Raw genomic sequence first — 25883 nt, 5'->3', positions numbered from 1 at the left:
GATGAACCAGTTTAGAAAAGTCTGATACAAATCGTCGATAAAAGTTGGCAAACCCCAAAAAACTTTGGACTCCTTTCACAGATGTCAGAGCTGGCCAGGAAAGTATGGTGTCAACCTTTCTGTTGTCCATTTTTACTCCCTGCGAAGACAACATGAATCCTAAGAATTCAACTTCAGGAACATGGAATTGACATTTCTCCAACTTCACGTACAAGGAGTTTTCTTTGAGGATCTGAAGAACAGCAGTGACGTGGGTAATATGCTCCAGAGGATTGGCGGAAAAAATCAAGATGTCATCGACATACACCACTACACAAATATCCAGTAACTCACGGAAAATGTCATTCATGAAAGACTGAAACGCAGCTGGTGCACTGCATAGCCCGAAGGGCATGACTTGGTATTCAAATAGTCCATAGCGAGTGCGGAAAGCCATTTTCCATTCGTCTCCATGTTTAATGTGAATGAGATGGTATGCCCCTCGAAGATCAAGCTTTGTGAAGATGTTGGCTCTCTTTACTTGGTCCAATAGTGTAGAAATGAGAGGCAGGGGGTATCGGTTCTTCACAGTGATTTGATTCAGGACTCTATAATCAATGCATGTTCTCAAATTTCCTTCTTTTTTGGGCACGAAGAACAGAGGTGATGCAGCTGGGGACTTGGATGGTCTAATACATCCATTAGCCAAATATTGATCGAGGTAAGCTTTCAGATGAAGGTTTTCCTTCTGCGTTAATGCATAAATACGATGGCAAGGAAGCTGAGCTCCCGGAATCAGGTCTATCTGACAATCATAAGGCCTATGAGGGGGTAAAATTTCGGCTTGCTTCTCTTCTTGAAAAACATCCTGAAACCTTTGATATTCTGAGGGCAATGAACCGATGAGACCCAATGTGATTTCAGTATTTTTCTTGGGTTGCTCCAAGCCCGTAGATGGTTCAGAGAGACTACACTTCTCGTAACATTCAGAACTAAACATCAAGGTCCGTGCACGCCAATCAATAACAGGATTATGTTTTTCCAACCAAGGCATTCCTAGGATGATTTGAAATTGTGGTGCTTGAATGAGGTCAAAGGAAATCCCCTCCTTGTGTCCTTCCTGGCAGAGCATGATGAGATTGTTCGTTAACCGAGTTACTGGGCCTGACACAAGAGGGGTGCCATCAACTCCAGAAACGTTTTCAGCTTCCAACTTCTCCATTAAGGGAATGCCCAATCTGCTCGCTAGGTGTAAATCCATATAGTTGCCAATGGCTCCACAATCAATATAGGCGTTCAACGTGAATTTTTTAGTGGGACACTCTGGACTAACTAAGATGATGGGACACACAAAATGCGAGGTCACCAAAACCTTCTTCACGCTCGACAAGCTGACCTCAACGCTTGTCTGGCACTGGAGTTTTCCGGACTCGATTCTTTCTTATCCTGACGGATTCCTCCTAGGGGCTTTTTTGAGGGTTTCACGGGACAGTCTTTCAGGAAGTGCCCCGCCTTTCCACAATACAAACACAGCTGCTGCTGCTGTCTCTTATCTCTTTCCGCCTGAGAGAGAGGACCTCGAATTACCCCCACCTGCATGGGTTCGGAATGAGTCTCTGACAATGATCTTCCAACAGATTCCTTAGGACGGACAAAATAAGCTCGACCTTCTGGGCGGGTCCGGTCCGTTCTTCGATCTTGGAGCCGATGGTCTAACTGGATGGTCAAATCAATGAATTCTGTGACACCTTCAGGTGGGTTCACCACCTGTGCTAGGACATCCTTCAACTCACTCGGCAACCCGCGGTAAAACAAGGTGGTTCTTTTTTCCGAGGGCCAGTTGGTTTCTGCAACTAGTCTATTGAAAGTAGCCACATATGCCAGTAGATCTTGATTGCCCTGTCGCAGCGACAACAGCTCATTATCTAGGGCTTGACCTTGAGTGTGACGCGCAAATAGCTTTTCCAGTTCCCGCTGAAATTCCTGAAAATTTCTTAACAAAGGATCATCTCTGTTGACAAGGGGTATAGACCAATCGGCAGCATATCCACCAAGATATGACAACACAAATGCCACCTTAGACTGATCCGTGGGAAATACTCCTGGTCTGCATAGAAAATGTAGTCTACATTGGTTTAAAAACACTGCAAATTTCTTTGGATCTCCATTGAAACGCTCCGGGGGAGCCAAGGGAATATTCCCTGGTACGACCACTTGAACTGGAACAGGTGGTGCAGATGGGGCTGGAACTTGCGGATTGCCCTGAGGCAAGGGCACCTGTCAGGCTTGAGACTGTAATAGTTGGCGGGCTAATTCTTCAGTTCTATCCCTGTTTACCACTAACTCCCTCCTCAGAGCATTGGTTTCAGAACGAGCTGCATGAACCTCAGCTCTCAATTCCCCCAACAATTTGACCAACTGATCCACCTTTGGAGTTCCCATGGTGTCCAGGCAGAGTATGTTTCAGTGCGGCTTCGCGTTCTGTAACGCTTACCTTGACTCTGCGGGGACACTTGAGTAGGAACTACTGGGCACAAGTCTTCTCTTCTACTTCTCTAACAAGGAGTCCCTGCATAAAACACCAAAGATTCCTTAGTGTGTGTTAATGTGTACAAAAATCTAAGCTTCAATGAGAATTGTCTTTTTACTGTATACTGCAGTCGCTCTCCTCATTATATCTCACCTAGTTTATTTTTGAGGCGAGCTCTCCATCCTGCATCTGTGCAGGGGCTCTAGTTCTGCAGAGAGACTTCCGGGTGAATACAGTAGAAATGGAAGGGGGGTTATTAAGAGGTGCTAAAGTGTCTGGAGGGAGCACATGAAAGGAATGTAAATGAACCCCCCTATGAAAGGGAAAATTCCCACACAAAGGAAGAAATGCGGACACTTGGCACAATGTGTTTTAAACCCAAAAGCTTCACCTTCAAAAGTATGTGTGCATAAAATGAGGAACTGAACTGTCTCATAAACAAACGTGCAGCAGCACGTTAATATTAGCAATGGGCCAAACCTTTCAACAAAATGCTTGAACAATGGAGGGGAAAACCTCTGTGCTACGTGCGAGCCCAAACGCACTTCACAATCAGCAAATAACAATGCCTTTCAACTAATGTAACTTCAGTTAGAGAGGAGCGTGAACACGCTCGGTAGCTGTGCCTGCCAAAAGCACTTCACAATGATGTACGGCAATGTATTTTTACAAAAGAACGTTCGTTGGCGAAGAGCGGGAACTAGCTCTGTAGAATGCCGAACGAACGCTCGTCACAAAGGCATGGCCACTATGCCCTGCAATAAGTAGACATCAATAAACCTCCAATGCTCAGCCACTAAATAAGGAAAGGGAAACGGATACTTGCGGAATGAAGCCGCTGACAGGAACGAGTGAATAATGAAGCCGCTGACAGGAACGAGTGAATGATTAAGCGTGCAACTGTACGGAAGTGGGGACTAAATGACTGAAAGTTTGGTGCTAAAATGAAAGGCTGTGAAGGGGCAAGATAATACTAAAAGGGTTAGATTTCAAGGACTAGTGAAGTGAAAAACTTTGAGTTGACAGGACAGCTGACTGGACTGCGGTAAGCGTCAAATGTAGACAATGATGACGCGAAGCAGGGAACACTCAAGGGGAGGGGCTTAAATAGGAGCAGGATGACAACCACTAGACAGACACTGCCCACCCCCCAGAATAAGCTAGGCGGCCATGTGTAATAGTCAGGAAGTAACCATCAATTCCCCTCCCAGTGCTCCAAGTTGTTTTTTCATGATCCAAGAATGGTACATGGAGGACCACTTCCTTTCGGAGGCAAATGGGGAACTTTTTTCAGTGATTATGACACTGTGTTGGGGAAGCTGGATAAAAAGGTCGGACTGATTTAAGAACAAAAACACCCCTCTTCCTTAAATAAGTCTGGGTCAGCAGGACAAAAGGATTACCCAATTAAATTTTAGGCTATAGTTTCCAGTGCACACTGAGAAGTGAGCTTTGGTAATTTCGAATTTTGACAAAGTTCACCTGTAGTGTTCTGCCAAATGGGGAATTAATTAAATTTATATTTTTAGTTAAATAGGCTAAGGATCTATACATTTCCCGCCTCCCCCACCCACTATAAAGAGAAAGGATTTATGGTGAGCAGACTCCCCCACCTTCTGGTTTCCAAGGGCTCAGTTCTACTTACATAGAAGGTCTCTGTTTAAAGTTCAGGAAAGCCAGCTGCATCTCAGGACACTCTGGACAGATAGGGCCGGGGTCTGGTCACTCCACTCTCAAAGATGGCCTCCCGTTCCACACCATAGGCACCAGTCAGCTTTGAGGCCTTCCTAGAAATAGACAGCCCCACCCGGATGCACTGTTAGCAATCTCCTCTGGTGTTTCCTTATGTCTGTCAGATGGTAAGTTTCAGCAGCCCTCCTGGTGGTACATTTCACCAGCTCTCTCTCCTCCTCCTCCTAGTGCAGTCCCCCTTGTATAGCAGCAATGACACCACCAATTATACAATCTTGGGCAAGAACCCTACCAGAGTTCTCGCATCTAGGATTGGACAGTTACCCTTCTCTCTCCTCTAAAACCAAGTCTCCCAGTCAAGATTGGTTTAGGGGTCTGGAGCAATATACGGCAATTCCCATTTGTAATCGCAATTTGTTCTCCTTTCAAATTTCTGGCAAAAACTAGTTATGTATCAAAAACCTTGTGATTTACTAGTACCTGCCATAATATATATTTTCCTTTTCAGCTAATCGTGGGGCATCTAATGATATAGCCGGGTCCACACCATGTTGCACAACTGTCTGTCAATTTCCTGCCATTTTCACAAAAAGCATAATGGTCATGAATATGTAATTAGGACCCATATTCTTTATTTTTCCTTCCACCCGGTCACCAACTTTCATATTTGGAACCTTTTCAGATCAGCCCGAAACACATGTTAGATGGTCATTACAGTTCCCGGAGTCGCAGGTGGATGGATTTTATATCTCCACAATCACCTGGAAATTACATAAAAAATAACATATACATGTAATCAGTATGACTTAAGGTTGCTAAGAAAAAGGCCTAAATGATAATAGTTATTTTAAATTAATTGTGAATCTTCATGTGTGACAAATTACCATTCTCCTGCCTTCAGGCCATTTGGTCTCACTGGGTCAGCCTGCAACCAGAGTTTTTATTATTCTCTTTGTGTTTGCACCTTTCTCTTTGAAGTTGTTTGCCTCCATATTCACACCTTTTTGTCATGCTCCAGCCAAGGGGAACTTGTCCTGCAGTTACTGCCTTCAGAGCCAGACAGTCTGGGGAACACTGATTTCCCACACCTTTAGCAGGACACTTTATTGCAGTTGGTAATTAGATGGGCGATGTAGCATCTAGACTGGCAGTGGGGAATTTACTTTTGAAGCTTGCCCACAGCCAGCAAAAAGGGTTTGCCCTCGGCTGACATTTTTACATGAAAACAAAGTGGCTTTTCAAATGTCACTCGTATGTTGTATGTGAAACATAATATACATTACTTTTTGTCAACACGCACCATATGTTTTTCCCTGATATTTGTCCTGTTAGCAGTGGTATATTTTCACATTTAAAATGCAGATACACATTTGAAGCCATTAAAAATCCTGCTTTTCAGGTGAAAGGGACTTCTGTTTGTGGCCTTTGAATGCACCCATATCCCCGCCCCTTGTTCTTCCATGACTCTTTGTTGGGAAAGAGCAGGGCAGAGTGGGGTTTCATTAGGTGTAATTTCCGTCATTAGCGAGTGGGCACTCCAGTCTCCCCTTCCATCTCTGGGTTGGGGGTATGACATGGCACTCCCTTTTCTCCGTCATTAGAAAGTGGGCACTCCAGCCTCTCCTTCCCTTTTTTGGTTGGAGGGTGTGGCACGGCACCCCCTATTCTTCCTTCTTTTCCAGGTCCATGGGGTTCTCACCGGACGCGATTTTCACCTCCAGACTGGAAGTTAAGGAGGCTAGTTCTCTAATACAAGAAAGAAAAAGAGTTTCAGTTCTTTTTCCACACATATTTCCTAGGAAGATTTACATAGAATTTACAACAACAACATACATTTATAACATGACACTTTCACCATTTGACAAAGCATATTTGATTTATTTTCTTCATTTGTCCAAGAACACCAAGACAACTACTCCCTGTTACATATATATTTACTTTGCTACTCTTATACATTGCTTTATTGTTTTTCCGCACTGACTGCCCTGTTTTTGCTTTACACTGCCTTGTGCTGTCCAGTTGTATCCCCCCCCTCTAGATCATTATTTGTCGACTTCTCTGCAATTGGAGTGGTTTTGTGTTTCACCTCACTGACTGCCCTATCTTATATTGTACTGCTGTGTGTTCCACTGCATTCTTCCTTTCTCCAGGTTTACATTTGACAACTATTTGTCCTTTTGTTATTTGTTCCTGTCTTCTGAGTAACTGCTCTACTATTGTCTGAGCTCTTGTCGTCTTGATAAATTGTCTACTATTGGCTCATCCCTTTCTGTCTCATCTGCTTGCACCCCCCTTGCGTCCTCCCCTAGTGTCTCTCCCCCTACACTTCCCCCACGGCCCTCTTCATCTCTCCTCTTCCCCCGCCTACTTGATCGTGCACCGTGTTTCTCCTATCTTTTCTAACTGCTTCTCTATCGACTAACCTTTCTAAGTCTGGAAGGAAGAAGTTCCGCACTGACTGCCCTGTTTTTGCTTTACACTGCCTTGTGCTGTCCGGTTGTATCCCCCCCCTCTAGATCATTATTTGTCGACTTCTCTGCAATTGGAGTGGTTTTGTGTTTCACCTCACTGACTGCCCTATCCTATATTGTACTGCTGTGTGTTCCACTGCATTCTTCCTTTCTCCAGGTTTACATTTGACAACTATTTGTCCTTTTGTTATTTGTTCCTGTCTTCTGAATAACTGCTCTACTATTGTCTGAGCTCTTGTCGTCTTGATAAATTGTCTACTATTGGCTCATCCCTTTCTGTCTCATCTGCTTGCACCCCCCTTGCGTCCTCCCCTAGTGTCTCTCCCCTACACTTCCCCCACGGCCCTCTTCATCTCTCCTCTTCCCCCACCTACTTGATCGTGCACCGTGTTTCTCCTATCTTTTCTAACTGCTTCTCTATCGACTAACCTTTCTAAGTCTAGAAGGAAGAAGTTTAAAAAAGGACATCCTGGTCTCTAACCTAGACCTCCCTATCACTGACACCTTCCACCAGAGAAACCTTCACAACATCCTCTTCGTCGTTCCCTCGCCTAACCTATGGACTCTTCATATGGTTACTCTGCTTTCTCCTTTCTCTTCTTCTCCCATTAATGGTGGCACCCAGTGGGAGGCTGTACTGGCCCCCTTCCACTCCTCTAAGGTCATAATTAATGTTTACCTGAATGGCACCATTTTGGTCCAAGGCTCTCAGGCCAACTTTCTCCTCTTTGATAGACACTTCCCGTGCCTCATCAATTTCCTTTCTTCTCCTACTGTCCCTTTGCTCCCCTCCTCAGCTTCCTTGCCTCCCCCCTCTGTCTCCTCCTTGGATTCTTTGCCCTCTCCTCCTTCCTGGTCTGACCCCGCTCGGGATACTTCTACACCTCCGCAGGGCTTACCTCTGATTTGTACCCCTCCGCAGAAGTCTTTCAAGGATGGCAACCTTCTCCATACTGCCACTTTCACCTCTCGCTCAGTTGTCAAATACTACTCTGACACCTGCCACATCCTGGAAGAACTTGACCTTGATGTCCTCGGTCTCACAGAGATATGGTTCACGGTGAGCTATGTCATGAGCTTTGACACTCTGCTTCCCGATGGCTACAAGATCCTCTCTGTTCCCAGACCCAACCGTTCTGGAGGGGGTGTAGCCCTGATCTTCCTGGAGTAGATTCCTACGCAGGCGTACTCCTCTTTTGAATGCCTTGTCTGCAGGCTTTCTCTCTCTCCTGGTCACTCTCTTACTGTGACTACTATCTATTGGCCACAGGTCAGATCACCTCCTTCCTCTCTGAGTGGGTGGACATCTCCTCCTGCCTCCTTGCTTCGACCAGTCAACTCCTCCTTCTTGGAGATTTCAACATCCACCTGGATGCTACCTGTCCTTCCTCTGGACTCTTTCGCAACCTCTGCAACACTTTCTCTCTTTCTATTCTCCCCTCCGGCCTGACTCACTCTGCAGGGCACACTCTGGATGTTCGGATCTCCTCAGACCTTACCATCTCTATCCCTCTCATGTGGGGTACATTTAAGGCCTAAGGCAGAAACCCCCTACAACAAAGAATGCATTTCAGTAGTCACTCAACAATGGTTGTGCTTTTGTCTGCTCAGCACCTATGGGGCGAGAGTTGAACACAGCCAACCCAAAAATAGCTGCATTTTGTTGTCATTCACGTGAATCCAGAGAAAACAACTCAAATTCAGTATGGCTGCACATTTCTGTTCTGTCATTAAAACATTCAAGGCTGTACAGGAAAAATGACCTGCATTTAAAACGGCATCGCACTGGTGCTACCTTCATTCTTAATATCACACAGTTTTCTTCTATTAAAACACAGCCCTGTCTGTGTATTGCATGTGAACACCATCAAATAAGGCCATTCCTCCCAGAAAGGCATTCTTTCATCTGAGAAAGTCCATGAAAAGCAAAAGAATTCCGTAAGGCTTGGATTCGATTTTTGAAATAACACATGCAAAGTACTTCAAAGGAAAGAGGGTCTCTCTTGCCTCGAGTTAATTACCAAGAAAGCATTTTCAAGCATATCTCCATGTCCAGAAACTGACTAGATCTATAAAAAGCCTTTCAGAAAGTAAACGCAAAGGAAGCTGTGTATGAAAAAATGCATTTTGTGAAATGAACATGAGAGAAAAATGAACACTTGTAAATCCATTTTTGCAAAGCAAGAAAACAGCTCTTTGAAAGCTAAATGTGAAATAATACTGCAGCTCGCACAGAAACACAATTGTACATGTGGGGAGAGGGGATGCAAAGATATGGATATTGTGCTCTGTTTTTCCCCCCAAAAGACAAATCATCCTGGTTGAGGCCCAGGAGTTTCTGTCAAACCAGTTTGGCAGCAAGGCTAATTTCGCACCTACCAGTGACTAAGGTTGCAAGGGCATGTGCCCTGTTCTCATGGACCTGATTGTGTGATAATTACAGGTTCTCCCAGACTACCAGGCAAAACTGCTCCAAAGGACAAAGGATGTGGGGAAGCCCTGTGCTTTGCCTCGTAGGTGTGATTTCCTCTCCATTTATCCCCAGTATCCACTGGAGGACTTCAAACAGGGAGTCATGGAAATCTTTGTGCAAGCTGACCCAGGGAAGACAATTTGGATTGTGGGGGTGGCAATGCCGGCCACTTTTTTGGCAATTCGGCCTCATTGACAATGCAGAACATATATACTTTAAGACATTTTTCTTTGCAATTTGAATAAGCAGCGATGTGATATTATGACAGTTTTAATATGATTTTTGGACAAGCACAATAAGGCTATGTGCATCTCTCTGGCACGTAGGGAATTGAAATGGCAGTAAAAAATGTATTTCTCTGGGAAGCATAAATGGCATATATATTATACTTGGGGAAACTATGCTCAATACTATTATGCTTATGTGTAGCCATTTGCAGAATTTTGGATAATATGTTTCTCCTGAAAACTGCAAAATTGTGCCCAAGGACGAAGCAACATCGCACAGAATTGGCATTCGAACTGGCATATTCCTTGTGAAATATGGGGTCTGCCTATCTGATTTTTATGATGGTGACTTGCAAATATGAGGTTTATGTTACATAACTTATTTTGGTAAAAGGTAACTGTGGCAAGAAAAAGCAAGTCATAAAATACATACGCATAAACTGATGTCACTTCCCCTGAACTGATCAGCTCGTGGGGAGGTGGGAGGACCAATAGGCTGGCCTATCCTAGGCTAGGACCAATTCTTGGGGGCTTCCGCCCATATTGTAAAATTCTATGATGTCATGCTGGCTACTGAAGGGGTAGACAGGGAGACAGAGGGATATTCAACATTCAAAATTCACCCAGCAAGATTCCAAGACTCCAGAACCAGGTCCAGAGGCAGCTGACCCCAACCGGACAGAACCACCTATTCTGAACCACATTCATCCCAATAATCCAGGGAGCAAGGAGAAAGTCAGTAGATCCCTTTAGGAGAATCCAGTGACCAGAACGTTTTGCCCAACTGACTGTCCACAGTGACCAGACGTTGCCCAGCCGTTCCCTACCAGGAGAGCCCATCTGACCTAGTAACCAGATCTCTTGACCCCACAGCACATGACCAGATCCGTTGCGCCGCCATCTAGAGACACTGCTGGCTGTCCAAATTACCAAACCCAAGCTTGCCTTGTATGTATCCCATCACACAGTACCCAAAAACGGCATATCCCGGTATTTTACATTGCCTCCTGTTCAAACCCTATTCAAATCCCATTAAAACCCTAGTTATTTCCCAAATTGCCAGCATCCTCTGTTCAACTTTTTTCCCCTAGAAGAATCTGTGTATGTGCATATCTGTTAGCATATTTGTTCTTTATTTCCTTCAGTTACCTGTGCAAGTCCCTAGTATCATTTGGAATAACTCAATTAATTCCTCTACAAAGAGATTCATGGTGATTTGGTTGTAATTCAAACTCAACCTCTTCATGACAAGTGCCTTTCTTTAACAGTTATAGGGCCTCATTACACGGTAGGCGGTAAGGGTTTACCGGTACCGGTAAATCCTTACTACGAGGTCCCTTTGCGGGTTGGGGAGTTTAACGCCTGCTTTTTGCAGGCGTTAAAAACCAACCCGCAAAGGGACCAGTGGAGCTAATTACGGTATCGCAATTTGCAGTACCGTAATTAGCGCCTTCCCCATTCCCATAGAGCCCTATGGGGCAAAAATGGGAATGGGGAAGGGCAATGGTGGAAGGGGGGATTACCGCCCCACCAACCTTGGAATAGGGCGGTAATTCCCCTTTCCTCCAAGGTGGTACCGGTAAATTACCAACATGAACCATGGCGCAAATAGCGCCATGGTTTACCGCCTACTGTGTAATGAGGCCCATAGTCTTTAAAATATAGTCTCAGTAGAACTAATCATCGTGCTAACAAAACCAATTTTGCCAGTGTATTTGCTTTCCTATAAAAATCCGATTTACTTTTCCCATAAAAAACCCATATCATCCCATTAGAGTCATCCCTTCCTATTAGTATCCTATCTGTTCTGTGTCTTTGTTTCCCATTCCAAAAAATGATTTCCGATTTTGATTGCTAAGCCCATTTGCTAAGGCTTTGGTAGAGAGACTTACTCCGTTGTCACACCTACCCAAGATCTTTGTGATACCCTGTCCCATTTTTTTATCACCAAGATTGACAATATCAGGTTAAATATCTCTGCCACTACAACAGGAACTCCTTCTTCAGATTGTCCCCCCCTCAGTCAAGGCTGATTCCAGTACAGCCAACACTTGGGCAAGCTTTCCAGTCTTTTCGGAGGAAAAGGTGCTGTCAGCTATCGAGAAAATTAAGTCATGCTCCCCCTCAGATGCCATCCCTCTTCGGGTCATGAAGGAGATTGCCCCCATTCTCTCATCTGAGATTACTAGAGCCATTAACAACTCCCTCCAGACAGGCTCTATCCCATTTGAATTGAGGTCAGCTAGGGTGATCCCTCTCCTAAAGAAACCTACTCTGGATCCTACACTGTTCCGTCTAATTTTCGTCCTATTTCTCTTCTTCCCTTCTTGGCTAAACTCCTAGAATAACTGGTGTCTCCCTTGCTAGCTACTTTTCTTGAATCTACTAATCTTTTAGATCCTGTTCAATCGGTGTTCTGTCCTGGTCGAGGCACGGAGCGCATGCTGGTCACCATTTTGGAAGACATGACCAGGATGGGGGAGGAGGAGTCCTGATTCTGCTGGATCTTTCAGCGGCTTTTGATATGGTCGACCACCATATCCTGTTGCCCCGCCTCGCCCAATTTGGCATCTTAGGGCAGGTGCTAACCTGGTTTCAGTCATTCCTTGCGGACCACACACAGACCTTCTCTATGCCTCCCTTTCTGTTCCCCCCTTGTCACCTCAGTTGTGGAGTGCCAAAAGGCTCCTCCCTGTCACTGATTCTGTTTAATATTTATATCTGGGCCCTTGTGTGTCTCATCTGCTCCTTCGGCGTCAGGTGCTACTCGTACGCCGACGACACTCAGATACTGATTCGTTTAGACCTGGATCGGTCTGAAGTGTCGTCGTGCCTACGGGGGTGCCTGGCTGCCGTTGGAGATTGAATGAACCACAATTGGCTCAAGCTGAACGGCGATAAGACTGAGGTGATGTTGGTGCGATATCCTCCTGATACCACTCTTTGGGTGTCCTCCTTCTGGCCTCCTTCCTTGGGACCTCTGCCGCCTCCGGTAAAAAAGGTTAAAACCCTGGGCGTCGTGTTGTCGGCCTCTATGTCCATAGACCAACAAGCCTCTGCTGTATGTCAGGCTGGTAATTTTCAGTTGAAAATGCTGAGGAAAGGTCTGACTCTAATTCCGGCTCTAATGCGCCCCCCCAGTGGTAGCAGCCTTAGTACTTTCACGCATAGACTACTGCAATTCCCTATATCTAGCCCAACCCAAGAACCTGATTAAACGACTAGAACGGCTCCGAAATTTGGCTGCCCGGGTAGCCACTGACACTCCGTATGGCGCGCATATTTCTCCAGTTTTGCGGTCACTTCATTGGCTCCCGGTGGCTCAGTGGGTGGACTTTAAGGCCCTGTGTATCGTTAACGGGCCTTTCATGGTCAAGGAGCGGAATACCTCCAAGCCAAATTCTCCCGCTACCACCCCGCCTGGAGTCTTCGCTCGGCCACGATGGAGCAGCTTATAGTGCCTAAATACTATTGTGACAGAGTAGGTGGACGGGCGTTTTCTATCGCTACTGCTGTTTTGTGGAATGGCCTCCCGCTTGTTATCAAAAAAACTCGCAACTATTTGGAGTTAAGAAAGAAGGTAAAAACATATCTGTTCTGATTCTTCTATGCCTCTGCTCTCGCTCTCCTCTAGCGCCATGATGCCCCTGAGCGACCGTGCGCTTTATTAGATATGGTAACATAACATAACATAACATTTCCTTAGCTGTTTGCCACTGTGTGAAATAAGAAATTGCAATTCTGGCGTGTGAGATTTTTGTTGCATTGTTTTCCTCCCAAAATCGATCTTCTCGCCTGTGTTCACGTTGCTTTAGTACCCTGCTCAGTAGCCTGTAAGACTCCTTGTCTATTTAGTGCAGCCACACACATTTCTGTCCTATCTATCCAACCACAAATGTAAACTGGCCTCTAAGTAACCAGTGAAATCCGAGTGTACCATTTTGCTAATTTTGAGGGTTTTCCTTTTGGCCTCCCGTTCTGGGGTGGTGGGTCGGATTTAAAAACTGATTATTTCCTCTTCTTGCTGAATCCTTTCCACTGATTCCCATCCACAGAGAATTAAGTTAGTATGTGTTTGGGGAAGTGTTGCAGGGAAAGTGCATAACATATGTGCCATCTATTTATGTAGATCATGTCAGAAAGTTGTATTTGTATTATAAGATTTTTCATCTATATCGCCACACCGTGGTGGCTGCTGCCCTAAATTTCATTTTGCTCTGATTTTCATTTGAATTCTAAAAATAAATAATTATTTCTTTGTTACACCCCGGCCTCATTCATGGTCCATTGCGACACAGGGTGTTTCTTAAGGTGGGTGTGAGACGGCTTGGGTGCCTTGGGTGCCTCTTCAAGAAAGAATCCACGTTAAATAATACAAATTAAAAAGGTGATTTTTCTTTTTAATGTGTGCCACCTTCAGTGTCAGTGGAAGAAACCTCTGACTGGAGTGTGCTCTGTCATAAAATCTGTTACACGTACCACTCCTCTCTCCTGGAGTGATCACTTTCTCCTTTCCTCCCATCTCTCCCTCTCTACCCCTAAGCCAACTCCAGCACTGCCACCTACCTTATCGGATATCCAACCTATGAAGCGTGAGTCAGTTGAGGCTATTGCCGCCATTTTCTTTCCCCCTCCTCCACCTCTGGCTGACTCACATCCTGACACAGCCCTTACCATGCTCCACACTGCTATCTCTGATACTCTTGATGTTCTTTCCCCTGTCATGAGGATTTGGTTGAAGCCCAAAGCCAAGTGCAACTCTTGATAGGACTCAGACCTCATCATTACCCTTAAATGCAATTGCAGGGTGGCTGAGAGGAAATGGCTTGCTTTTTGTGCATCTTCTGACAAACTGGCCTTCTGCCTGCTCCAAAGGCAATACCGTCCCTCTGTCCGCACCAAGAAGAGAGCCCACATCCAAGCCTGCGTCTCTGCGGCATCCAACAAATTGTCCAAACTTTTAAAAATCTGCAAGGAGCTGGCCAATCCTACTGCAGACTCTACCTCTTCTGTCCCCTCCCAGGCCCTCTGCATGGCCCTGGCTTCTTATTTCATTTCTAAAACTCAGGACATACTGTCTACTCTCTCGTCCTCTCCTCCTCCTCCCTCTACTCTCTGCTCTACCTTTAGCCCCCCTGTGGCCACCTCTCCTCCCTCCTTCTCTGCCTTTTCTCTGTTCTCCCCTAACAAGGGTTCTAGACAAGTCCAATCTATAAAAGTCTTATCAAAACAGGTTCTTCCCTGTTCTTCCAAAACCATCAAGGACCGCATTGACACCCTTGCTCCTGCCCTGGCTGACTTCTGCAACCACTCCTTCACCACTGGAGCCTTCCCTTCCCGCCTGAAGCACTCTCTTTTCAAGAAATCCTCAGCCGACCCCTCCTGCCCGGCTAACTATCACCCAATCTCCATCACTCCTTTCCTGGGCCAACTCCTGGAAAAGCTGGCCATCTCCCAGCTTAATCTTCAAACAAATATGTTGGTTGTTTCCATGACCATCAGTCTGGCTTCAGAGCCGCCAGAAGCACAGAAACTGCTCTCCTGAACATCAGTGAAGACCTGCTCTCCAACCTCGATTCTAATCTCCCCTCTGTACTCATCTTACTCGAGCTCTCTTCTGCCTTTGACATGGTCAACCATGCCATCCTGCTCAATCGTCTTTGTGATAACCTGGGTATCACTGTTCAGGCCTAGGCCTGGCTGACCTCTTTTCTTTCCGATCGACCCTCCCAGGTCCATCTTGGGTCCTTCCTCTCCTCTGTCTCACTCTCTACCTGTGGTGTTCCCCAGGGGTCTTACCTCTCTCCCTGACTGTTGAACTAACAACTGGCACCTCTTGTCCACTGCATTGCTCCTCTCTGCCCCAACTTTCAGTGCTATGCGGATGACACTCAGCTCGTATTCAGTCTCCCTTCTGCCACCTCTTCTCCTTCTCTCATCTCCGACTGTCGGTCTGCTATCCAGGAGTGGTGTGCTGCCAACGATCCCTGCCTTAATGCCAGTAAGATGAAGATTCTCCTCATAGACACACCTGCACCCTCCTTTCCTGTCACTCTCTGTCCGGCCTCCCTTGGCCCTCTTCCTGCTCCCACCTGTGAGGCTAATAACCTCGGGGTCATCTTCGACTCCACACTCTCCTTTTCACCTGACATCTCTAAGAAGTCAAACTACCAACTGCACCTCTTCAGCAGTATTCTTCCTTTCCTCTCCTTTCCCCAGAAGCTCACTGTCTCCAGAGCTCTGGCTCTCTCTAGGCTAGATTACTGTAACAGCCTCTTTCTAAATCTGCCTGCTTCTACTCTCTGCCTTCTGCAACTCATCCAGAACAGGACTGCGAGACTTATCCTTGGGCTCAAGCCCAGGCATTGTATCTCTCCAGCACTGAAATCTCTGCACTGGCTTCAGTGGCTGCGAGGATTAATTTCAAGACCCTCTCCATTGTCCACAAGGCCTTTTCGGGCCTGGGGCCTCTAGACCTCCAACTCTCTCTTCGTAAATACCTTCCTACTCCCGCTCTTTGCTCCTCTGCCTCCAACTCCCTCATAGGTCTCTTTCATCGGCAGGGTTTATCCCTCTGGAACAGCCTTCCTGGCTCTCTGAAACTTGAGGAGAACCATCTCTGGTTCTGGAAGCACCTTAAGACTTTCCTCTTTACTTCGGCCTTCTCTCTTCCTCTCCCCTGCTGAATTCCTGGCTGAAACGGCACTGATCACCTGGCTACCCTCTGATCTCGGGCACAGGTTGCACACCTGCATTGCCCCCCCGGCAACCTTTGCACTTGGGTCTGTATCTGTAACCCTACCATCCCCCTACCTGCGCTTTAGACACCTGCTGTCTGCACGTACCCTTTGTCAGGTCCCTGCGTACCCCCCCAATCCTCCTCACCTGATTCCACTGAAGTAAGGTCCTCGGATACAGTACCAGATAGTTTGCTCTTCTTTTTCTTGTCGAAATATGGCCTTTCTTTAGGCTTGCGGTCCTTCCGTTCGTGTAAATAGGGTCTGGCTCCCCCGGAGGCCACCTTGGCAGAGCTGGAACCTGCCCTTGGGGGACCCCGGGGAGCCAGCCCCAAAGCAGGGAAAAAGCCAAGTGGCGGAAAAAACCCTGATGTCCAAGAGTCTTGATTGGAGTTAAATGTTCCGGAGTGTAGAGTAGGAACAAATGAAACGTGACAACAGGAAGTAGAAGCTGCTAATCCCTGGGAATGAAAGCAAAAGCCTCCAAAATAGAAGCAGGATAAACTCAGAGAGTTTAAAGCAGGTGAGTGGTGAGATGAGGAATAACGAACACAAAATCCAACTATGAGGAGGTCCGCGGAAGGATCGCAGGCAAAGAGAGTGAGCACCGCTGAAAGAAGGAGGCGAACAGCAGGAAACGAAGGTAAGAAATGAGCTGCGATAGATGCCGAAATAGTACTAGAAGTGAACCGCAAGACAGCGGAAGAAACCCGGGCCCAAAACAGGACGCGGATAGTAGGAATGCCGGCAAGACGCCAAAAGAAAGTAACGCGGGAAAAAGTACGGAGAGACGGAAAGAGACAAACCTTAGTAGGGAGGGAGGAATAAGAGATACGCACAGAAAAGACAAGGAAGAAAGTCAGGGCGAAACTGACAGGTAAGAGGACTAAAGTTTAGTCGCACAGAGCGTTGTGCCAAGAACAACAGATACAATGCAATGAGCACAGGGGCGGGGTCTGGTAATATACTAGACGCCGCCATGTTGGATGAGGACTAGAGCGGTAGGAGAGCTAAAGTAAATGCCTCCAGCGCTCCCACAGCTTCCACCCGCAGTTCCTGACACCCTTGCACTCGCCAGCCGTTGGCCGCACTTCTTGTTATTGTCTGATCCCATGTACAGCACTGCCCCTCCCCTTTCTCCTTACACTTTTCCCTTTCCCTCTCACTGCACTTGCGCGATCTCAATGTCACTTGGCCTAGCAAGATGGTTGTCTCTGTCTTCCCTTTGTCCCCCTTCTTTGCTTTGTTGCGCATTGACACACTTGTGTATAGGCACGTTATAAATGCCATATCATATCATACCTTCTTCGCATGGGGATTAAGACCCTCGGGGGTGATCTCGTGCCCTAAGAAGTTCATTCTGGTCTTACACCACTGTGCCTCCTGAAAGAATAGTTTTGCTTCGGCTTTTTGCAACTTGTTTAGAACATAGCAGATTTCTGCTATATGTTCCTCCACAGTTGAGCTCTTGATCAAAACATCATCTACATAGGCCAGGTTTTCCCTTTCGCCCAAATCAGGCATGGCCTTATGTAGGAAGATGTTGAACTCATTGCTGGAGTTTATGTATCCAAAGGGGGTTTCGGGACCATGTGTACTACTGCCCCCCGAAAGTAAAGGCAAGCGTGTACTGGTCTTTACTACTCACGGGTACTGTTGAGTAACCGTAGGTCAGGTCAATGGCGGTGTACACCTTTGACCCTTGGATCTGGGCCAGTCCCTGATCGATGTAGGGATGGGGCAATCTTGACATGTGGACCTGTTTGTTCAACTCCCTCTGCACATTGGCCATTTGGTTTGAGTATCCCCAGTACAGGGTTGTTGAAGGTACTGTGGATCGGATGAATTATCCCACAGGATTCTAAATTCTTAATAATCTCTGTGAGTGATTCCATGGATGCGAGAGGTAACCGGTATTGTTTCACAAATACTGACATCATCTCAGGGTCCGGGGGAATGGTGGTTGAATGAATGGATGTGCGTCCACAGTAATATGAGCCCACTGAAAAGATATCTTGGAATTCCAGGAAGACTTGTTTTAGCTTTTGTCTTTGCTCCTCAGTCTCACAGGCATCAGCAAGATTGATCCTTTCCTCGACCATCTGCTTGAAACCTGGGAAGACCTCAGGCTTGGCAATTTCAGCGGTATCCTCCAGTTGGGTTGGGAAATCTCTTTTGATGGTGTTGACCTGGACAGGCGATTCGAGGTAGTGGTCTTTGACTCTGAACACTACCTCTTCCCTCCTAATGTCACAGGTCAGCTCTTCCACACCATAGTGGCAGGAAGAGAACACCAGGAAATCCCCCCCCCCATACCTAGTAAAAATATTTTCTGGAGGAATACTGTTGTTGATGTCTAAACAGTCATTTGGGATTGGTCCAATTATTTCATTACCTATATCAGTAGAATAATATTGGGCATCAACCGCCATTTCAATAAAGGTTGTCTGCGCCCAAAGTGATACTTCGAGGTCCGCTGTCATACACCAATATTCAAATGGTGTCGTGTTCCAGGGCTACTAGAGGTGTCGAATTTAAATACAAACCTTGTTGCTGGAGATGGGGATTTACATTTATATATGCGTCCTGATGTTTGAGGTTCTGTCCTTGCTTAATTTTGAGGGGAAGAGTAAATTGTTGCACCTGTTCTGGGATGAAGGTGTCTTACCCACTAGTCCCCAGAGATCTGTTGTCCAGTTGGCCAGGATACGGCCATCGCTATTGGATCCAGTTCCTGGGGTGGACCAGTGGGGGAGGATCACATGGGTGGGGGGGGTCTTTGTGGAGTGGAAGTCGGACACCGACGGGCAAGAAGCTATACCCCATTCCCTGTAACACCTTTTCCCCACCTACCCTGTAGGATATTTAGAAGCTCTACCACCCCCTTTTTCTGACACAAACACTTTCTTACATGTAACAGACAATGGACTAACACCAGAGTCATTTAGCTGACAGGTTCCAATAAACGGGTCAGGCAAAGTCAGGTAATTGACAATAACCACGCACATCTGGCAGCCCTTTACCTTTCTCACAGGGATAAAAGGGGTAGCACGAAGCACACTTTGCGCAAAACTGAAAGCACGAGGAAACAGCTTCACCGAACCAGCAGTTCAAATGGAGGTGAAATGCGGCGAGACCTGGAAGGTCGATGAAGGGGAAAATACCCTTGCCCTTTTCAACTGAGAGCCGCAAAGCTTCCAAAAGGGAAATCATAAGACCAGGATTTACAGCTGGCGTGTGAAGGAGCAGGTGTCAACAGTGCACATGGGCCTCCCGCATTGATAGCACAGGCGGGCAGCCATGCTGGCTACCATGCTACCATCCTTGACTCAAGAGGCAAGACCAGCAATTAGGTTCAACACAGCCTGTGAGCCGTAGGAAGCTGATAGCATTCCGACGTGTGTTGAGCCCAAGGTTGCAAGTGGACACATTTCATGAACGCAGGAACCTGAATCAAAGAACTTGTGTGTATGCAAACTTTAATGAAAGCCTAGAGAAGGGCCAGGTGCAGAGTGATCTGGCGCTGTAGGAGTGCTCAGTGGAAGGACTCTTGCTGGCCCCTTGACTGTTGAACACTGCAAGTACCAGAAGGCACTGGGAAAGGGCGACGTGATATGTCAGAGTGATCTTACAAAGGTCACATCAAATCTTTTGTACAATCGAAAGTCTCTGACTCATGGTTGAGGGAAAGTTAGGGGACGGGAACCCCGCTTTCTGAGAAGATTGTGAACTGTGAAATAAGGCAAGTGTGAACCCGACAGAGGGATGCCGAAAGAAAGCTAGGAGAAGGGAACCCGCGCTTTCTGGTGAAAATAAGCAAATCACAAAATGTGTTGAATTGACATGAACTGTGTTAAAGAAGGCCGTAGTGAACCCGGGAGAGAAAGGCCCAGTTTGCAGGGAGGATGCAAGCGAAGAGCAATCGCCAAAAGGTACAGGATTACCAAAGGAACTTTTAAAAATGTTTTTGGTTCAGAAGGCCTCCTACGGCAAGAGACTTTGAGGACAGAGACTTGGCCCTTGAAGGTTCTGGTATCGTTGAACTGGAATTGTGAGCCGCGTGCTGGAGAGGCCAAGGAGTGTGCTAGGGACAGGAGTTCTGCTTTTTCCATTGCTTGAAACGTGGGGAAGGGAGGCCCAGCCATACCATCCTGACTTATCATTTTGTGAACACTTCTTTCTTTTCTGGTGAACATTATTCCCCACTCTTTTTGTTACTTAGTGAAAGGATTGGCAATCGTTTTTTTTATATCGGCCCTTTTTATTTGACAAGACGCTAGTAGGACTGCCTTATTATTATGTGAAGGCCGTAGCTTACTCCCATCTTAGCTTTAGGTTTAGTGTAGGTGTTTTTCTCACCCATTATAAAGTTCAATAAACACCCTTGAACTGTGATCACTTGTGTAGGTCTTTACTGTTGCCACCATGAATTCCTTACAGTTGCCAATGGCAATTTCTAGCATACATCAGAACTACTTCCCATTTGTCAATCATTTTAAAGGTGTGAATGGTCTGAACTTTTGGGAGTTTCCTGAATAATTCTTTGCTGATGAAGCTCCTTCCATTATTCAGGCATACTCTTGTGAGCACCTGTTTGTCCCCCTCATTTACCTGAATGGGGAAAAACAACTGTTTGCCCATTTTCTTTATGTCTGTCAGACTTTGAGCAGGTTATTCCTTCTCTGGTTTCACGGGACTCAAGGTTTCTTCTGATTTTGCACTATTGTAAAATTCTAAGGTGTTCCCTTCCAGTGTGGATTGCAAGTTAAAACTGAGAGGAAGGTTGATTTTCAAGAATCGAGAAGGGTTCCCATCGCTAGTTTGTTGAAATGCTCATTTAAACTCGTGCACAAACTCCTTAGGTGCCTGATCTCCCCCACACTGCAAGGAATATGCAGCCTTACAGGCCTCCTGTGGGTTCCGGTGGGTGGAAAGAAATGTCAACATGGCTGCCTTATAGGTGGACCATTTATGATGATCCTGGTCCTACAGTCCTGCAAAGGAACTGGAGTACTCAGCTGAGAAAGTCCATTGAGCAAATGCTATGCAATTCTCATCATTCCTGATCTACCATATGACATCATCTGTTCAAAAAGTTGCAGGTTTTCCCATACCGAATACTTGGCATTCTTGTGGTATGGGGTCAGGAAGCTTGTTATGGCCTTGATTTGTCTTGTTGGTTCTTTCACAAAACCCTTGCTCTGTTTCCCTGTATTTTTCTTCTTCTGCACCAGAGGCCATTACCCTTCTGACTCAGAACTACTACCGGTACTCCCTTCCCTGTCCACCTTATATAGCAGCGATGACACCACCAGTTTTAAAATCTTGGAGAAGAACCCTGACAAGAATTCTCATAACTAGGATTGGACAGTTCCCCTTCTCTCTCCTCCCAAACCCATCCTCCCAGTCAGGATTGGTTTGGGGGTCTGGAGCAACATATGTCAGTTCCCATGTGTAATCGCCATTTGTTCTCCTTTCAAATTTTTGGCAAAAACTTTCTGATTTACTAATAACTGTCATTATATATATATTTTCCTTTTCAGCTAATCATGAGGTATTTAATAAAAAAACAGCCGCGTCCGCACCATGTTGCATGACTCTCTGGCAATTTCTTGCCGTTTTCACAAAAAGCATAATAGTCATGAATATGTAATTTATTACCCATATTCCTAATTTTTTCCTCCACCTGTTCACCAACTTTCATATTTGGAACCTTTTCAGAACAGCACGAAACACATCTTAGATGTCCATTACAGTTCCCGGAGTCGCAGGTGGATGAATTTGATATCTCCACAATCGCCTAAAAATTACATAAAAAATAACACATACATGTAATGAGTACAACATATGGTTACCGAGAAAAAGGCCTAAATGATAATAGTCCTTTTAAATTAATTGTGAATCTTCATGTGGGACAAATGGCCATTGTCCTGCCTTCAGGCCATATGGTCCCACTGGTTCAGCCTGTAACCAGAGTTTGTATTATTCGCTTTGTGTTTGCAGCTTGCTCTTTGAAGTTGGTTGCCTCCATTTTCACACCTTTTTGTCATGCTCCAGACACGGGGAACTTGTCCTGCAGTAACTGCCTTCAGAGGTAGCCAATGATTTCCCACACCTTTAGCAGGACACGTTATTGCAGTTGGTAATTTGATGGGAGATGTAACATCCAGACTGGCAGTGGGGGATTTCTTTTTGAAGTTTGCCCATAGCCAGCAAAAAAGTGTTTGCCTTGGGCTGGTATTTTTCCATGAAAACAAAGTGGCTTTTCAAATGTCACTGGTATTTTGTATGTGAAACATAATATACATTACTTTTTGTCAACACGCACCATGTCTTTTTTGATGACATTTTTCATGTTATAAGCGGTATATTTCCACATTTAAACTGCAGATACACATTTCAAGCCGTTTTTGGGGCCAGTTTTTAAAAATCCTGCTTTTCAAGTGAAAGGGCCCTTCAGTTTTCACTTGCAACCACATGCAACATGGTTTTTGTGTCAGTGCGAAAAATCCTGCTTTTCATGTGAAAGGGACTTCGGTTTGGGGCCTTTGAATGCACCCCACAGTGCCCATTCAATATCTGCATGTTTATGATCCAGGTCAGGGACATAAAGGTACGTCTTATGGATTTAAGTCTGTGTGGACCAGCCAGGCTGTTTTGAGGGTGGATAGGACTTTGAGGTTGGAGGAGTTTCATTTTCTGGTTGCTATCCTTGGCCCATCAAGATCGGACTCTCTATCCCATACCTCCTGCCAATAGTCTCTAGAGGAGTATATTCCCTGAGGCCGGTGCTAACATGGGGAATGCTTGGAGAAACAAAAATGATGTCTTCCTCTTTGCAGTGACGTCAAATGCCCCAAAAAAGGCTTGGCAAATGTTGGGAACATTATAATGGTTGCTAGTAGGCACCTGTGGGGATGTGAAGACTGCCAACCAATGCAACATAAGTTGGGAGTCAAGCAAGGAGTTGCTTCCATGTCTCCTGTGTCAGTCTGTTGACTAAGGTGATTCAAGACCCTGGCAAATGAAATCACACCTGGACATAGCTCCTGAACGAATGAACAGTGCACTGCCATCTAGTCAACCGTAACCAGTGCTCCGCTCAGGTCAGGTCATGTGCAGTGTGAGTGGCTCCGAAACTCTGTTTAGTTGACTTTTTATGTCCTGAACCCAAGTGACATTGGAGAATATAGACAGTGTTAATGGCAGAAATGTGCATATGCACTGTCCAGTAAAAGTACTGCGGAGTATATATATCTTGAGTTTGACATGTTCGAAATAGAATTGGATGCAACAGCGAAGGCAATCGCATTTTGTGATAGATTGTTTAAATATGAGCCTGAAACAAGGGTAGGTACCTTCTTAGATGCCTTTTGTGCAATTGATAACTCTCACAAAATGGGCACCTTGGGGAATATGCTAGCTAAATGCGTGAAGTGGCAACAAGGGTGCTGTGGTTGGTCGCCCAACGGAGAGGTGCTTGTGATAAAGTCAAAACTAAAAGCAAAACGATCTGAACTCTGCAAAGAACAGAATACCGTTAACCTTCTATCTGGTAACCATAGCACCGATTTTTGCTAATACATGTCTTGCCGTGAACTTAATCCATCATATATAGCGGCGTATCCTAAAAGTGCAATTGCAAAGCAATATTTACGACTGAAATGTAATATTAGTGCAGCTTTATTGACCCAACGTACCCAGATGGAAATAGCACGGCAAGATCGATATTGCAGACTGTGCGGCACAGACAAATTAGATAGCCTTGAGCATTTATTACTAGGTTATGAAAGTTTAGTGGGTTTGAGACACAGCTATCTGAAAGCATACAACAATAATGTTAATTTGGAAGATTTAAAATTGTTGTGGACTATGTTTTTAAATGGCTGTGATGAAAATTTGATATTTTATCTAGTTTTATTCTATTGGAAGTGTGTGGACATTTTTAACATTGTATCCTGATAATGCAACCAATCTCTTTGTGTTTTGTTTTTAATGTAAATACATGATGCTTTTTTTTATCATTTTTGAATGTATGGTTTTTTATGAAGTAGATGTTTTTCTTTTTGACTCGATGAACTTTTTCATCATGATATAGATTGCACAGGATCTATGTACCGTTACTCTTCCCTATGGCCAAATAGCTGGAATATGATGCTATTTTAATTTATTGTGATCATGTAAGTTTTTATATGTTGTATATACAAAGCCATATGGCTGATGGTATATTAAATAAATAAAAAATAAAAGTACTAATAGGTTTCTGCTTTCCACCAATAGGCTATACTCCACTACCGTTCACCACTGGCCCTGAATACGCTGCTGATCAGCCCTTCACAGTAAGCCGGGAGGACCTGGAACCAGGTATGACTTCCAGTTTCTAAAGCGTTATGCACGTGCCGTGCAGGTAGGTATATCTGTGTAACTGAAGGTGTCCTCCTGCTGCAACCTTTGCATGTGGTCATGGCATTCCAGTGGGAAACATTCTTTCCATTGGTTCTTGCCTCTGGATTTCTATTGGATCAGGGAATTGAGACTTGTATAGACCTTGGTGCAAATTACCCACTAGTGTTTTGCCCAGAATACCACCTGTGATTGTAAAATATAAGTATATGGCAGTTACTGCATGGGGTCCTGCCTGGAGTGGTTAAATACCAGACTTTCAGAAAAGGCAACTTTGCTTTGCTCCAGAGCAGTCTTAACAGTCAGCTTCTTGATGACCATTACAAGCCTTTTCGATGAGACTGTTGGAGATGGGGTGACATCAGTGGTCCTGCATGGCACGGCTCCTAAAGGAATGTGGTGTCGGCACTGAGCTGGCAGAGATCCTGCACAGGTGCCCTGCAGTCACGCGCTCCTCAGATCAGGTGTGCTATGGGCGATCCCGAAGCAATTAGCACTAATGCACACATTGCATTTTTCAGTGCACTTTTGTACCAAGGCAATGTTTGCCCTAGTCGTAGCACTAGATCAGGATTTTCTCTAGTTACAAAATGCACTGAATGAATGTTTTTTTTGCACTAGTGAAAGAATTGCCATAGGAATAATTGCTCGTCCACCCGTCCAAAGATTCTGAAATACTGCCCCAGTTCTTTGATTCACCATCATTTGTTTTTTCCAGTAAACAAAGTATTCCCACTGAATAAAGAAATAATTAATGCTAATGAACTTAGAAATGCGTGCAATCCTCCCTGTTCCTATAGTAACCTATCTTGATTTAACAACACTTTAATAATAAATAATAATAATAACCTGTGCAGGATCTTTGCCAGCTCAGAGCCGACACCACATTCCTTTAGGAGCCGTGCCATGCAGGACCACTGATGTCACCCCATCTCCAACAGTCTCATCGAAAAGGCTTGTAATGGTCATCAAGAAGCTGACTGTTAAGACTTTAAGTTCTAGATCAGTTCACCACAGGTTCCAGATCACCAACAGCTGGATCCCTCGCAGGAGGCACCCTCCCAGGGGACAATGATGGTCCAACACCAGGTACACTTCACATATTTGGGCTGCGTCAAGCAGGCGACAGCACAGCCATTTTTGAGTAGTAAAGAGTCATTGCAACTATGCAACTTAACTGTGACTTTGGCCCGATTACGAGTTTGGCCCTGGCACTGTGCTTTCCAAACAAAACTAAGTTTCGGGTTTGAACTAAAGACACTGCATGCGTTTACTGAATCCTTTTTAGTAGTTTAAGAGGCGAAACTCCATGAAATACTTGTCCAATGCAAATGGTACTGGTGGACACTACCCAGGCATTCTCCCCCAGCA

The 25883-nt window shown here is 45.4% G+C and overlaps 1 protein-coding gene across 5 annotated transcripts in view; it reads left to right on the top strand.

The window, feature by feature from the left end:
* LOC138498119 (leukocyte cell-derived chemotaxin-2-like) overlaps window positions 1-25883 on the top strand; it is a 430369-nt gene that overhangs the window by 148816 nt on the left and 255670 nt on the right. For all 5 annotated transcript variants that reach the window (XR_011278697.1, XM_069621983.1, XM_069621982.1 and 2 more), the window contains one exon: window positions 24390-24473. Coding sequence is in view for 4 of the 5 variants with exons in the window: in XM_069621983.1 (XP_069478084.1) it covers window positions 24390-24473 (84 nt within the window). In the remaining variant the exon portion in view is untranslated. The remainder of the gene's footprint in view (window positions 1-24389; window positions 24474-25883) is intronic.

Source organism: Ambystoma mexicanum, chromosome 5q (assembly GCF_040938575.1).
Source record: "Ambystoma mexicanum isolate Mex_15411 chromosome 5q, UKY_AmexF1_1, whole genome shotgun sequence".
Classification (NCBI taxonomy): Eukaryota; Metazoa; Chordata; class Amphibia; order Caudata; family Ambystomatidae; genus Ambystoma; species Ambystoma mexicanum.
Note: the sequence above shows the minus strand (reverse complement) of the source record. Positions and strands in the feature narration are given on the sequence as shown.